General features: G+C 38.7%; 1 protein-coding gene across 1 annotated transcript in view; it reads right to left on the bottom strand.

Moving 5' to 3' along the window:
* LOC121519956 (telomerase protein component 1-like) overlaps positions 1-16,540 on the bottom strand; it is a 47,440-nt gene that overhangs the window by 20,916 nt on the left and 9,984 nt on the right. Inside the window, exons 10-23 of the mRNA XM_041803086.1 lie at positions 15,339-15,448; positions 15,110-15,188; positions 12,428-12,620; positions 8,582-8,782; positions 8,269-8,338; positions 8,029-8,181; positions 7,704-7,772; positions 5,126-5,247; positions 4,651-4,716; positions 2,072-2,215; positions 1,673-1,964; positions 1,029-1,150; positions 750-863; positions 484-601 (exon numbers count right to left, since the gene is read on the bottom strand). Of these exons, the coding sequence (XP_041659020.1) occupies positions 484-601; positions 750-863; positions 1,029-1,150; positions 1,673-1,964; positions 2,072-2,215; positions 4,651-4,716; positions 5,126-5,247; positions 7,704-7,772; positions 8,029-8,181; positions 8,269-8,338; positions 8,582-8,782; positions 12,428-12,620; positions 15,110-15,188; positions 15,339-15,448 (1,853 nt within the window). The remainder of the gene's footprint in view (positions 1-483; positions 602-749; positions 864-1,028; positions 1,151-1,672; positions 1,965-2,071; positions 2,216-4,650; positions 4,717-5,125; positions 5,248-7,703; positions 7,773-8,028; positions 8,182-8,268; positions 8,339-8,581; positions 8,783-12,427; positions 12,621-15,109; positions 15,189-15,338; positions 15,449-16,540) is intronic.

Below are 16,540 nucleotides of genomic sequence, written 5' to 3'. Positions count from 1 at the left end.
AAAATGGGCAAAATTTGGCAAAAATAGTGGTTATAATGGGTCAACAGAGGCAACAATAGGCGGCAAGTGGACAGGATTGGTTTAGAAGTTGCAAAAACATTCAGAAAAAAAGTGGCAGAAAGGGTTTTAATGAACAAAATGGGTTTTAAGTGGCAATAATGTGTTAAAGCTGGCAAAATTGATAGGAAAAAGTGATGAATGTGGGTTAAATTTGGCAAAATTGGTGTAAAGTGGCAACAGTGTAAGCCAAAAAATATTCATAGTTTTTTAAGGCATCTGGAGACTCCCTCTCAGTCTTTCACGATCCCCAAGGGAGTCCTGGCCCTAATTTTGAGAACCACTGCCATAGATAGTTTTAGAATTATTGTACATTACATTGCTTCTATTTATAAAGTACTTGAATATTCATGTCACCACATTGCTAATTTATTTTTGCTAAGGTATTTGGAAATCTAACTAGCTTGTTTTTTCCGACTAACTCACGTTCACAAACTGCTTTAAAATAGCCGTCCACAGGTCTTCCAGCACAGCTTTACCAAAGTCCTCCAGGTTTTTCAGATATGGTTTTCCCTCCACAATGCCTCCCCACTCACAAGGGTAACTATAACAGAACAGAGCAATAAGCACTGGTAAAGACACTAAAAAATGTTAGAAAGTGGAATGTTAATAAAAATGTCTTTAAAAAGTAGACTTCTTTTAAAAGAAGAGACACAGATCCCCTCTGCTTCAGAGCGATGGATGTAACTCACTCCTCCATGACCTTGACTTTACTGTCCCGGATCATTTTCTTCAGAGAGGACATTTTAGACTCGGCCTCCTTAGATTCGGGAGCAAAGTGAGATCTCCACGCCACCGGCACTGATCTGAGGGAATAATAGGAACACTATGTAAAACATTCAAATGGATTTCTTGCAAATTAAGTAAAAAAATCAACTTATTAGTATCCCAAATAATTCAAACACCATGTACTCATTCATAAAAATAATCTAAATATAAACAGAGTTGTAAATATGAGCTGGGTTACATACTTGGTGATGTTTGGATCTCTGAAGTAGCAGAACATTCGCTGGTTGGCATTGTCGGGGTAAAGAGCCTTGAACTGACGGATCTCCATCTCTGAGATGGACAGGCCTGCTGGGGCTGAAGAAAGCTGCAAACCAAGGACAAAATCTGTCTTTCATTGTTTCTGACCTGAGTGTAAACTTAATGTCTTACTGTTGTTAAATCTTTACCATCTTGTTTCAAAGCTCCTAACCTCTCTGTACTGTTTTATCTTTTTCAGCACTGGTTCTGTGTTGTCCGGCTTTTCATTATGTATTTTCTGGGTTCTTACCATGTTTGGGTGATTTAAGTCAATTTGATAAGTTTGTCTTGTTTTCTATAATTGATTTTATTGGCTTGCCGTGACATTAACCTTCTTAAAAACAATCTAAGCCCATTTTGTAGTTTTAACACCTGAGAAAAAATTCTATTGGAATTGGAAAGAAGAACAGCATATGGAAAAGTTGTTATTATGGGCATTTAATTGATAATTCAGGTGAAAAACTTTAATTCCAGTCTTTGTAAAATGGGTTTTTACACTAAATAAATGAATAGGGTCATCAAATTTTGAGAAATACACTTGGCTCCACTCTTTAAGTCTCTAAATGTTTATCATAATATAAAGTCTTACCCAGCTGTACTGTGGCAGGTCAGGAAGGTCAGGTTTCGGAGGGACCAGGCCGTACCTCTCTCCCAGGATGCCCACCATCATCTGACTGCGACAAACCTCCGAAAGGCACAGCTCTGCGGCTCGCTCTGACTCCTCCTCTGTCACTCCCCAACGCAGCTCCACCTCCTGCAGGTAGAGGCAGTGCTGTGCGGCACGGCGCCTGAGCTCTGGGAACACGCTCCGCACCAGGATGTCGCGCTCGGCGTGCATGTCTCTGAAGGTGGAGGAGATAAAGACACGGATGCTTTGCCACCTGGAGACAGAGGAAATAGTTGGTGTTAAGCATTCCATAAAAAGGCAAGAAAAATTATTTGAAAAGGTTTCAAATAAAAAAAGTGTGGATAAAACAATCAATACCACCTTAATCTGGGGCTTGGTGGTACTGGGACGATGTTATCTGATGCTTGGGGGCCTTTGGCTCCCTTTAGTGCTGGGATGTTGTACAGTTTATCTATATGCTCCACGTGGTCCAGCAGCCTGAAAGATCCTCGCTCAGCCACAAACCTGGACGTATTTTAACATAAAACAATTAATAATTGTGAATACAAACACAACTATGCTCTGTTTTGGGGTCACATGGATATCCCAGTCTTTTTGGCAAACAAATGAGACATTACAGCAAAAAACTGATTAGTTTAGCAGAAAGGCTGAAAAAGGGGGAAAGGAGAAACTGGCTCTGTTTAAACAAAAAAACACCAGTGTTCTTATAACAACACCTTCGAAGTTAAGTTATTAGTGCCTGAAATTTTGTTTGATTAATCACAACATAAAGGGAAGTTTTACCAGATTTCTGTTCATTCTGAGGTTATGAGACACTTTTTTCTCTAAGCGATGACTTCCTGGTATAATCTTGTCTGCTCCTAATCATGATATAAGGTGTAAGGATTACAACTGTTGCCCACAAAGGCCACATACTCTGCCTGCTCTGTGTTCCAGGTGCACGGTGGATTGTTTCTACCAGCAGCATGCATCCTCGCCCAGGCCCACCCATAAAATTAGCTAGGCTCCTGAAAAACCCTAAAAATAGGCCCTCCCCAGCTGGGCTTTAACAATGAGATTGATGTACAGTATGTGTGGTGGATCAGCAGCATTGGTGCAGGCTAACAATTACTTCATTAAGGAGCTGAAAAATGTGTCAACCTATGATTGGGCTCTGATATTGAAATAATCTATTTGTGCTATTTTAAACATGTTTCACCACTTCTCTGCTGTATTTTGGACCTTTTTTGGTCACTTGTGCCCCATTTTTGCCCTTTTCAACAATTTTTGCCACTTTTGTTTGCTTCCTTTTGCAAATATTTGCATTTTTCTTCTTTTTGCAACTTTCTCTCCATTTCTTCAGCATCCTTTTGCAACTTTTTGCCCATTTCTTGACCTTTTTTTAACCACTTTCCTCATTTTTTTTTACCACGTTATGCCATTTTATGCCCATTTTGCCCCTTTAAACCCATTTCTGCCAATTCTTGCATTGTTTTTTGCCAGTTTTTTGCCTTTTTACAACTTTTTGCCTCCTCACCCCAGTTTTTCCACTTATTTGTCACTTTCCCCCATTTTAGCCAGTTTGACTCCATTTCTACCATTTTTTGCCCCTTTTGCTACTTTTTGCAACTTTTGTATTTATGTCATTTTTTGGACTATTTTTATCTTAATTTGCCATTTTCTGATGCAGAACTGTGAGTTCACGCAGGAAGTTCAGATGTTTTCTAACTCAAGACATTAACTTTCTTCGTCGATGGCATGATGTTACTTCTGTGACCCTTTAACTGACATGGCTTGTGTGACAGGAAGGGACATTATGTTGATAGAGAGACGAGATTTACAGTTGGGAGTCTGCATTTTGTGTTCTTTTTTGAAGTTGATGACATGCTTTGCACATTCCTCCTCCTGTTTGGGTTGATCTGATCTACATGGATTGATACCTTTAGCAGAAGCCTCCTCTAAAAAAGACCTGGCAGGTATCTCATGCTGAGTAGCCTGGAGTGGCACTTCAGGCATGCACTGTAGATGGATCAGAGCACATGGCTGTGAAAATGTAAGGACTGACTAGAAAAGGAGAGATTTAATCCTGAATGAGCTTCACTTGCAGATCACTGTACAGACACAGCACATGGAATTTGAGGGAAAAATGCAAATACTCAATTATTTTACAATATCTTCATCAGTGCCTGAATTTTAAAATAATCAATTTGTTGTGTTGTCTTGAGTGGCAGTGGTGTAACTGTGTAATTCTGCAGGTTATTTTACTTTGTTTCAGGTTTGACTCCTTAAAACCAGAGCGAGTCTTTCTCATATTATCTCTTGGGGACAGAGCCCACTCCATAGCCGCCCCTTCTCTTTGAAACTCACTGCCAACTCATATTCAAAGTTGCATGGACCTGCCCACGTTCAAATCACTCCTCAAAACAAACCTCTTTAGACAAGATTTTAATTTGTGATTCTGATCTTGTTTTGTGTTTTTGTTTGTTTGTCTGTTTGTTTTTTGTTGATTTGCCTGCCTTTAATAGTGCTCTTCATGGGATTAATGTTGTCATTGTACAGTGTCTTTGAGTTTCTATGAAAAGCGCTTTATAAATAAAATGTATAATTATTATTTTTTGCTAACCAATGGCTGCTTTACTGTCATCTTTTTTAGCTCTCATTCTTTTCAAACTACCTGGAGATTGTGCTGTGGCTCCCTCTGCTCCTCACTTTATTTAGAGTGAGAGCTGTTTTGGTGGGAGGCGCAAAGCTCACACTATGCTGGGAGGAAAGGGAGAATATACTACATTTTCTACAAATGGCAAAACCTATGAATGACACAAGCTGAACATGGTATATGGCAGAATAATTGTTTAGACTTGATTATTGTTTTCATGACTGTGTGAAGCTGAAATTGAAATTAATAATAAAAAAAATAAAAATAAAGTCTCAGAATCAAACTGAGCAATCAAACATTTTACCTGAGCATTTGTTCACTGAAGCCATCCAGGTTTACAATGTTCCTGTCAGGAGAAAACTCTTTGTATCTGCAAGTAATCAAAAAAATAGTAAAGAAAATGTGGAAACAGGAAGGGAAATGAGAGCTAGATAGTGAAATAAATATTCATTTCTATCTATGCCTCTTGTTTTGTCTACTTTACCGTACATTCAGCTAGTCAGATATGTGACATTATAGGGGGTGCAGGTTTGGATCTGTTGGTAGGGCAGGCGTCCCATGCACATTTCTCAGTCCGCATAGCACCTGATGCTATTTGATTCGTATGACCCCCTCATCACCCTCTCTTAGCAATTTAGTCAGAAAACAAAAAAAAAAAACAAAAAAAAAGGAACTACTGTATTTTTCTAAGCAGACAGTCTCTATGACTACCCTCACTCTGTCCATCCATCAGTAACCAGGAGATAAATGAGAATTACAAAAGAAAATTTGAGCTTTACCTTTCTGCAAAGGAGATCTTCACCAAGAGGGCTTTGTTATTTACTTCCTTCCGGTAGCACTTCATGTACCACTGGATTTCACTATTGACCCAGTAGTCAGTCACTATGATGATGTTGTCAGGCTGTGATACAAGAGTAGAAAAGGTCAGGATAATATTCACTACAGTGATGTAAAATAAGTCCACCGCTGCTCTTTAATGTCTCATTTCACTAAAAAAAATACCTCACAGACAATCAGAGGTCATATGTAGCTTGTGTTATCAAAAATTTACATCTGTAATTGTTCCCTTATGTTCTCTGCAATCCATAGCAAGTTCTTTTATGTCACAATCTGAATCTACCTTAAGCTGTTTATTTTCAAAATAGGAGCACATCTGTTTCAAAACAGTAAGTCAATAAATCTTTAATGAAGACAGTACAAAAATCTAAATGAAACAGAAACAAACCTTGCAAAGCAGATGGTTTGGTTGCATTCAAACTCTGTCATCAGGCCAAGGTTATAATAGTATTGGATTTTTCATTAGTTTTTATATTCATTTTGTTTTCACTCTCTGTTTTCACTTTCAGTTTGGTTTCAATTAGTTTTAACTGCTGGTTAGTTTATTTATTTATTTATTTTTTAAATGCTCAGTTTTAGTTAAGTTTTTATTAGCTTTACTTTATTTCAGACAGATGTCAGGGTTGAGTGAACAGCATATATGTTTTAAAACTTATTTAAATAGGCTACTCTTCACATACCATTTTATTTATTTAAAGATGATGTTTGAATACAACTCCAGGTATAAAACTACACTTGTGTGAAGCCTGCTTTTTCTCAGACTTCGAAATTTTGAACACCATAGTAATCAATGGGAGCGTCAGTTCCTCGGAGGTGCTGCTTAGGCGTGGGTCTGCCACCTCAGACGGCCATTCTAGTTTGTCTCTATTTTTATTTTGTTCTAGTTAGTTTTTTAAGTGGTCTATACAGTTTTAGTTAGTTTCCATTTTTTGGTAAAGCTTGGTTTTTATTTAGTTTCAGTTAACTAAAACGATTTTCACATTTTAGTTTTAGTTATTTAGTTAGTTTTAGTTAACTATAATAACCTTGCATCAGGCAAATCCATCTTGCAAAGCTCCAATGTGAAACCACTGCGCCAGGTCTGAAAAATTAACCTGACCAGTCAGCATCATTAAAGGAGAATGCAGTGGCAGCTACAGGCAGAGTTTAGTTGTGCTGGAAGATGAAAGTAATGGCTGCCGCCAGCGTAGTGATGAGCTCAGATGTAGCTATTGTTCTTGCGTTTCTATCAGAACTGGACCGCATTTCTTTATTGAAAGAGCAAATCTTTCATGACGAAAAAGATGTTTTCTCCTAACCTGCTTCAACATTAACCTGACATGCCAGATGGATGTGTGAAACACATCCATCTGGAAAAGCTTCAATTGGAAACGTTTGAGAAAAGGCAGAGGCTTTGAAAAAAACTCAGTGTGTGATTGGGTGAACTTCCTGTCTGTTACATCTCTACAGGCCAATCAGAGCAACAAAACACGTGACATAGCAGCTATCAAGTTGCGCGTGCGCAGCTACTAAGGAATACGCGAAACATGGTGACTATAGACATGTAAGTACTCGACTTTTGTCATTTTTGAAAAGAAAACAGCTCACTGCTGTTCTTTGTTCTTCTTTTAATAAAGAAATGTTTTCAAGTTCTGATAAAACTGGGGCTTAGCAGCATCCATGTTAAGCTGTTCCTCCATAACTGCACCAGCTCTTGCTGCTGCTTGTTTACGTCACGACTCTGCTGCGCCTGAAAGTACTGCCCCTCATCACTGATTGGTTCTGTCACTTTCTAACTGGGCCCAAATGGTTCAGATGGGAGCTTTGCAAGACGGATTCACCAGTGAAAAACAAGGAAACAGGGGTATCTGCTTTGCAAGGTTACCTCAGCATGGGTTTGTGCGAGTTATGGGCTGGGTTTAGTAGTTGTTGTGTGATCGGCTGTATACAGTTGCTGCTAATGGAGCGATTAGCTCAGATGGAGCAACTGTATAGCAGCAGTTTTATCAGAATTGTGCCTCATTTTTTATTAAAACAAAAGAAAAAGCCACACTGAAAGCTTCTCTTGATGGAGATTAAATGTTTGCTCTTCTCCCAGTCTGCCTCAGCATGACTTTATCTACATTAAGCTCATAAACATCAGTGTTTGCCTGTTGAACACAGGTACTTACTGGAGCTGCAAATGAGTACAACCTTATTTTGTCTTGTTACTCTGATTGGCCCATAATGAATGTGACATACAGAGCATTCGTCAACAATCCTGCTATTCTCAAATGCTTTGTAAGGGAGCTTTCTGAGATAAATGTGAAAAAATACATGCAATGGATGTGTGAAACAGTTTATCTGGTGTGTCTGGTGAAACAAAACACATTTTAAATGCAAAATAACAGAATTTCAAAATGCAACACAAAGGGAAATTGTGTTTTGTTGCTACTACACCATCCTTGGACTTTCTTTTCCTTATCTTTATTACGTTTTGACCATAAATAAGGAAATAAGCATCCACCTTTAGCAATGCACAATACAGTTGTAAAAAATTACCTTGTTTTTGCTGGTTAAGACTTTTGAGTGAAAATTTCTGTCAGTGGTGGGGGATGACTCTCCAAATACCTGTGAAAGACAATTAGTGCTGAAAAATGGTGAAAAATCCCTTAAAATCACACCTGGTCTTTTTTATGGATGCAGAAATTTAATTATAAATAGTTCACTAAATCTTGAGGGCTTGTGAAAGTGCCTCTGTTGGACTTATTTAAAGAGCTCTATGTGAAAGCTAAAATAGCACTATGATGAAGATGTGGAAGAAGATTTAAATGACTCCTTGTTGCATGAGGGAAAAAGGATGACAGAGAAAATAAAAAAATCTGACCTTTATTTGTTTCATCACAGCCCTGACATTTTCCAGAAGAACATCAGACTGAAGTTTGACTTCTTTAGTGGTATACCAATTAAACAAGCCAAGCTGGGCGTCCTCAGCACTGCTGCAGATCATCAGAGAGAGCAAAACTCCGATCTCTTCAGCCTGGGAGGATGCAGACATAGGAAGAGGTAAGAATACTAAGCTGTAAACAAGGATGAGGATTTTTTTTTTTAAGGTTTAAGCCCGTACAGATGGAGTCAGATTCTCATCCTGCTTTTTCTTCTTCCTTCTTCTCTCGCTCACTTCTTCTGTCTCTTCTGCTCTCTCCTCCTCTATCTCCTCTTCTGCTTCTTCTTTCTCCTCTTCTCCTTCCTCTTCAATATCCTCCTCTGCTTCTTCCTCTTCTTTCTCCTCTTCTCCTTCCTCTTCTATATCCTCCTCTGCTTCTTCCTCCTCCTCTTCCATCTCTTCTCCATCTTCCTCCTCTTTCATCTTCTCCAGTTCTTCTTCTGCTTCCTCTTCTTTCTCCTGCTCTTTTTCCTCCTCTTCTTCCTTCTCCCCCTCCTCCTCTTCCTGGTCGGGGTCTGGTGGCAGGCAGAAGTCCTGGTCCCCTTTCAAGTCCACATTGGTGTTCATGTGTGCGTTGAGAAGGATGACAGTCCGTCCAGGGAGCGGGGGAATGTTGTAGCGACAGGAGATCTGCACGGCCGTCTCCAGAGCTCTGCAGTAACGGTCCAACAGTTCAACGGAGAACAGCCGCTCACTGGAAGAGCAGAAAGAAAAGTCTCATCATGTGACTTACCAAGATTTCATGTATAACCACATAGATGCAAACTTTTGTTTCTTTTTAATGATTTATCTTGTACAACCCCACTTCCAAAAGGGTTGAGGCCCAAATCTCATAAGCCCATGTTTTATTCACAATAGAACATAAATAGACTGAGACTTTTTACCAGTTCATGAAAAATATTCACTTATTTTGAATCTGATGGCAGCAACACATCTCAAATTCTTGTTCTCATATAGGAATGTTCAATAGTCCTGGGTCTCCCTTGCTAGATTTTTTTTTATTTTATGATATGCTAAATGTTTTCTATTGTGAAATATCTGGACTTCAGGCAGGCAGGTTCCGCATCCAGACTCTTCTATTGTGACAGATGCGGCATGTGGCTTAGTATTGTATTGCTGAAATATGCAAGGCCTTCCCTGAAAGAGATTCTGTCTGGATGGGAGCTCATGTTGCTCTTAAAACTCTATCTACTTTTCAGGATAGTTCTGTCAAGATGTGAAAGCTACCCACGCCATGGGCACTAATGAAACCCCATTCTATCAGAGGTGCAGGCTTTTAAACTGTGCACAGATAACAAGCTGGATGGTCCCTCTGCTCATTAGTACACAGGACATGACGTCTAATTTTGATTAATCTGACCACAGAACAGTTTTCCATTTTGCTTTAGTCCATTTTAAATGAGCTTTGGTTCAGAGAAGACAGCTGCCTTTCTGAATCATGTTCACATATGGCTTCTTCTTTGCATTACATGCTTTAACTTGCATTTGTGGATGCCACAGCCAACTGTATTTACAGACAGTGATCTCTGGAAGTGTTCCTGAGTCCATGCAGAGATTTCCAGTACAGAGTCCTGTCTGTTTTTAAAGCAGGGCTACTAAAGGCCTGGAGATCACGCACATCTAATACTGACCTTTGGCCTTGTCCCTTGTGCACAATAATTTCTCCAGATTCTTGGAATCTTTTGATGATATTATGGACTATACATGGTGAGATGTTCAGAGTTTTTAACAATTTTACACTGAGGATTATTTTTCTGAAATTGTTAGACAATTCTTAGACACAGATTTTTGCATATTAGTGCACCTCTGCCATCTTTACTTCTGAGAGACTCTGCCTCCCTGATATGCTCCTTCTATACCCAGTCATGTGACCGAACCATAGCCAATTAACCTACAGCCATGGATGAAAGCATTGGCACCCATGGAATTTTTCCAGAAAATACACCATTTCCCCCAGAAATTGTTGCAATTACAAATGTTTTTGGTAAACACGTTTATTTCATTTATGTGCATTGGAACGACACAAAAAAAGGAGAAGAAAAAATACAAAATTGACATAATTTTACACAAAACTCAAAAAATGGGCCAGACAAAATTGCTGGCACCCTCAACTTTTGCGAACTGCTCCAGGTCTCTCAGATTTGAAAGGTGCCTTCACGGAACAGCGATTTTGAGATATCTACATAGATGTTCAATAGGATTTAGATCCCGCCTCATTGCTGGCCACTTCAGAACTCTCCATCCATGTCTTGGTGATTTTTGAGGTATGTTTGGGGTCATTGTCCTGCTGAAACACCCATGACCTCTGACGCTGACCCAGCTTTCTGACACTAGGCCCTACATTGCCGCCCAAACTTTTTTCATAGTCTCCAGACTTCATGATTCCTTGAATATAGTCAAGGCACCCAGTGCCAGAGGCAGCAAAACAATCCCAAAACATCCTTGAACCTCCACCATGTTTGACTGTAGGTACTGTGTTCTTTTCTTTGTAGGCCTCATTCCGTTTTCTGTAAACAGTAGAACGACATGCTTTTCCAAAAAGCTCTACCTTAGTCTCATCTGTCCTCAAAATGTTCTCCCAGAAGGATTGAGGCTTACTCAGGTACATTTTTTCAAACTCTAGTCTGGCTTTTTTATGTCTCTTTGTCAGCAGTGGGGTTCTCCTCGGTCTCCTGCCATAGCGCTTCATCTCATTCAGATGACCATGTATGGTCCGAGCTGACACTTTTGCACCCTGAGTCTGCAGGACAGCCTGAATTTGTGTGAAAGTTGACTGAGGATGTTTATCCACCATTCCAACTATCCTGCGTTGCATTCTTTTGTCAATTTTTCTCTTCTGTCCACGTCCAGGGAAATTTGCCACAGCTCCATGGGTTATAAACTTCTTGATTATATTACGCACAGTGGACAAAGGAATTTCAAGATCTCTGGAGATGGTCTTTAACTTTGAGATTGTTCATATTTTCCACAATTTTGCTTCTTAAGTCCTCAGACAATTCTGGGCTCTTCTTTCTCTTCTCCATGCTTGGTGTGACACACACAGGCACACAACACAAAGGTTGAGTCAACTTTTATACATTCTAACTGGCTTCAGGTGTGATTTCTAGATTGCCAGCACCTGTTACTGCCACAGGTGAGTTTAAATGAGCATCACATGCTTGAAATAAAATGATTTACCCACTGTTTTAAAATGGTGCCAATAATTTTGTATGGCCCGTTTTTTGAGTTTTGTGTAAAATTACGCCAATTTTGGCTTTTTTCTTCTGTTTTTGTGATGTTCCAATGCACATAAAGGAAATAAACATGTGTACATCAAAAACATTAGTAATTACAACAATTTCTAGGGAAAAATTGTGCATTTTCTGGAAAAATTCCAGGGGTGCCAATACTTTCGTCAATGACTGTAATTAGTTGCAAAATGCTTCTCTAGCGATTTTTCATAAACTTGTCCAACCTTTAGGTGCCCCGTCCCTACTTTTTTGAGATGAGGTGCTGCCGTCAAATTCAAAATGAACTAATATTTTCATGGAATGGTAAAATGTCTCAGTTTCAATATCTGATATGTTGTTTATGTTGTATTGTGAATAAAATATTGAATCATCAAATTTGCAAACCACTGCATTCTGCATAGGGTCCCAACCTTTTTGGACTTGGGGTTGTAAAAGATAAACCATTAAAAAGAAACAAATGTTCACATCTATATGGATTAAAATGAAATCACTGCATCCTGTTTCTATTTACATTTTACACAGCATGTTCATGTCGCATTTTCCTAACCTTTTATCTGATTTTCAGTGTTTTTTTAGTGCTACTCTTTTAGAATGTATTTACATTTTCTGCCTCAAAGACAACAAAACAACTGATTTTCCGTAAGTACTACCACAAGTCCATTAAAACCCAAACTACATCACCACTTTTAACAGACCTCGGGCTCTTTACATGAATGCTCCAGGTAGAGACAATTCTGATACTACCTACCCTAGCATGACTCAGATATAAATACAAAAAGACAGATATTACAGCTATTTACACATGAAAAAGAACTGCAAAGAGAAAATGGGAAATGGAGACAGAAAAGTGTGAAGAGAGAGGATGGGGGAAACAAAGACAGAGTGAGGCACCCTGGTCCGGGCTAACTGGGCTGGGCTGATGTTCTACCTCCCCCTACTCCCTCATTTTCATGAGGGAGGAGAGAACAGAAAAGAGAAGAACAGGAGTTAAGAGGTTTATGTCAGTATATAAGTTAAAATAAGTTAGGTTAAGGTATGAAAGGAAGTTAAAATTAAGAACCAATAAACTTAAAGAGCAGTGGACTATATTTCAAAGATACTTTGCATACTTGGCTTTTATAAGCTGGGCCTTCCTGAGTCGATACTGTCGGTAGAGAAAAGGCACCCCACGTGTCACCCTTATCCTGCTCCTTTCAGTAGACTCCCAGTCCATACGTCTGAATTGCTTGCTTTTGGGAATCTTTCTCAGGATGTCCTTCAGGATCTCATGAACAGGAGGGATGGCCTGCTGAGCTGCTGAGGCTAGACAACAGAATGATGAAAAGTAAAGTTATAAGAATCCAATAAAAAAAAAAAAAACATTAACAAGTGTGTTTGTTGATTATCAGTGTGTTTAATGTATCATTATCTTAATAGCCAGTGATTACACTTTGTGTTTAATTAACCCAATCATGCAAAAATCTTCAGAGGATATCACATTTTGTAAGTGCATGCTGGCCCTGCTAGAGTTAATCTTGCCGACTATGACTGACGAGCTATGACTGAAAATGTTAATAGACTGCCTTTGTTTAGACAGATGAGACTAAGACTGGTTAAAAAAAGATCTTAAAAACTCTGATGAAAAGAAGGTTTAGTTTTCATCAAAGAGACTAAATGAAACTGAAATTTTATTTAGTTTTGTTTGAATATTACAGTTTTTCTAGGTCGCTTTGGTTCATTTCTCGAATCATCCTCAACATTTGCAAAACAGTAAGTGCATTTCTCAAAACAATTCGTACAAACAGCAAAACACTATGGATTACCTGCAAAAGCCAGTCTCTTGCTCAAAATCCTTACTTCATCTCTCAAGAGTAAATATCTGTGTCAATGAACATGTCAGTGCCATCAGAATGTCAAGTCCTCGTGTCATTGTGTACGGATAAGACAGTCAGATTGCTTAGTCACGTTGTCAGTATAACTGTACTCCGGAGGAATGTTCTGATGTAAACTAGGGCTAAAGTTTTGATGACAATTCACTTTTATGCTTTTACTGTTTGTACTGTAATTTGTTGACAGACTCATTGCGATACAGAAAAGAAAAGACAGCACTGCATAGCACAAAGAAAAAAACAAAAAAAACCATAACTAGAAATGTGAACATAGGACAATCTTCTTAGAGAAAACTGTACATGCAGTGCTGTAGGAATTACAGTGCAGTCTATCTAAACCTCTTGACGTTCCTGTCTGTTGGGCCAAAAATTCTCATCCACATCACAATGAATATCTTCTCTCACGATGCAGCGTGGAAAGAATCTTTTAGAGTGTCTTATCCAGCCTCTGCAGGTATCTGCTGTGATGTCATCACACGCTGCACCCATGGCAGCCAGAAGGGTCATCTGTGTATGTGGCTGGCGATCACATACTTTACATCTCCATCCTGAGAAAATTCCTCAATCGTCAAATTCTCCTCAATCAAATTCCTTGATCATTGGTTGATCTAATGCTTCACACATTTCCCTTCGTTAGAGAAAGTCAAGATTCACCTGGGAGCAATTTACCAATTCAGGACAGATTTAGGAAAAAAAGTCTAATGGAAATGTACAGAAATATGCTTGACATATCATGACACCATGTTCAACTATTTTGCATGTAAATACCTATGCAATGAACTAATGATTAAATGTTGTGTGGGGGTGAGACTATTCAGCAGAGACCCATTAAAATACATTTTGAGCAACATGACATAAGCAACCGATAATGTAGGAAACAGCAGAGAATTGTACATAGTCATTTGCAGGGATGTACCAAAGCATTTGCAACTTGTTAAAAAGAATTTCAATTCAGATCTGAAAAATGTACCAAAGCGACTGAGAGAAACTGTAAAAACGCACAGGAAGAGAGAGCACAAACTGTTAGGAAGAGTGTAGCTCTTCTGACTTCTATCTGTAGTAAGCAGGGATACCAGGGTTTGCAGGATTGTGATATGCACCAGAGCAAAAATGAAAAAATGTTCTCAAGTTTTGACTAAAATGTGGGGACTTTTCATGGACTTAATTGGGACTAAAATGTTTCTTTTTTTATGTCAACTAAAAGTAGACTAAAGCTATAAATAAACTGAATAAAACTGAAAGGCATTTCAAAGGAGGTGCATAAATGTATATATTTTTATCATAATGATGATAGAAAACACAGCAGTTGTGTTTTCACTCTTCAGTGTTTTCATTTTTTGTGTTTTCAGTCAATCTGCTAGGGATGGGAGTTTATTGTATTTTTGGTATGTACACGTGTAAACGAGGGCTATTAACTGCATATGTAAAGAGAAGATCAACACAGAGATCCATGGTATGGACGAGGTGGTCATAGCTTTATTGTCACCTCCAAATGACGCGCTGTTTATAAGCAATGTGTGATGATGAACAACAATCAAGTGGTTTCATTTCTTAAGGAAAGGTTTTCACCCCTACCCCTTACCACGCTGTTCCGAGGGGCAAGGGGAAGACAAAGGGGAAGTGTTAAGGGGTAGAAATGCGATTGGCCCAAAGACTACATTTAAAATAGCTATAGAAATTAACACTGGATCCAGCCAAAACCAAGTCTTTACAAGGCAGACTCAAAAATGTGCTATCGACAGTTTTGGCCATTGGTTTTTATGAGTTCCATTAATAAGATGAAAAATATGAAACATAACCTAGCTCATGACCACAAAAGATGGTCATGACTTTGTGTCATTTTACAACTACTGCATAAAATATGATCCTGAGTTTGTGGGAGAGCTTTTATTTTTAGTGTTCCTTATTGTAGAAGCGTCTCACCCAGAGTTCGAAGCTGCAGGATGACTTTATAAGCAGTGAGAAATCTGAAAGGAAACTGCCGACTCTCGATAACAGCTTTCTGTAAAGATATCATTAAAAAGTTACAAGAAAGAATCTACTATATCATCCCGTAACAGTCTGATTTTTAAGGATACGTAAAAGCAAACTGATAACCATACAATTATAACACCTCATGTCATCACCTCTTCCACTGTTAAAAGAATCTCACCTTGTTGGTGAGTCTGTTGAGGATCTTCTCATGATGAGCCTTACTGATGCCTTTAATGATCATGTTCCTCAGGTTCCTCAGCATCGCCATGAATGGAAGAGACTTGTTGTCTGTACAACAAAGACATCAGTACTTTAATACACGTCACCATGGGCAATGACTTACTCTTTTAGCACTCACTAAAGCTTTGTATCAGCTGTTATAATTCAACTTGTGGCCTGGGTTATGTTTCATACAGTGAGTAGTAACCACATATTTAGGTAAAAAAAAAAAGACAATCTGACAACATATCAGCTATGGAAGAACACAGAAATTAGAGGCATATACATAAAATTACACTGATTTCTAGTACTGTGTCACTAATTTGCAAGAAATAACAATTAATAATTGCAATTAAAACATTTTTTGCAGAACTCTTTCACGATGCATTACTAAAAAATGAAATTTAAGCAAAAAATATCTTAAAAACTTGTAAATATTATGTTTATTTCAGTGGAAAGTAGCTTAAATCATCAGTTTAGCAGATAAAATTAAGCAACTGACGTGGCCCAATGAAAACAAAAGACGCCCACAGACTGAATGGTACCATTTACTTATTTCTGACTCCTTTGTTTAACTTGCTTTAATAGTACTCTTTTAAATGGTTATTCTCTTGGGTTTAAAGATGCTCTAATTATGGACAAAAGTAAAAAAATGCAGGTTTTCCTTTTTATAAACTAGAATTGTTGCGGGAGCTTTGACCAGCAGCCTATTTCACCAGCTACAGTGCTGTGGAAAAGTATTTGCCCCTTTTCTGATTCCTGATGTTTTTGCATATTTATCACACTTAAATGTTTTGGATCATCAAACCAATTTATGTATTTCACAAAGACAACCCAAGTAAATAGAAAATGCAGTGTCTGAATTATTATTTCATTTTTTAAGGGGGGGGGGTCCAAACCTATCTGACCCTTTATGAAAAAGTAATTGCCCCCCTCCTCAGTCGGAAAAGGATGGAATGCCCTCTCCAGGTTGGGAATGAGATCCTGTCCCAAGTAGAGGAGTTCAAGTATCTTGGGGTCTTGTTCACGAGTGAGGGAAGAATGGAGCGGGAGATCGACAGGCGGATTGGTGCGGCGTCAGCAGTGATGCAGTCTCTGCATCGGTCCGTCGTGGTGAAGAAAGAGCTGAGTCGAAAGGGGAAGCTCTTGATTTACCGGTCG

The sequence above is a fragment of the Cheilinus undulatus genome, linkage group 13 (assembly GCF_018320785.1).
Source record: "Cheilinus undulatus linkage group 13, ASM1832078v1, whole genome shotgun sequence".
Lineage (NCBI taxonomy): Eukaryota > Metazoa > Chordata > Actinopteri > Labriformes > Labridae > Cheilinus > Cheilinus undulatus.
The sequence above is the reverse complement of the archived record's forward strand: the minus strand, read 5'-3'. Positions and strand labels throughout refer to the sequence as shown.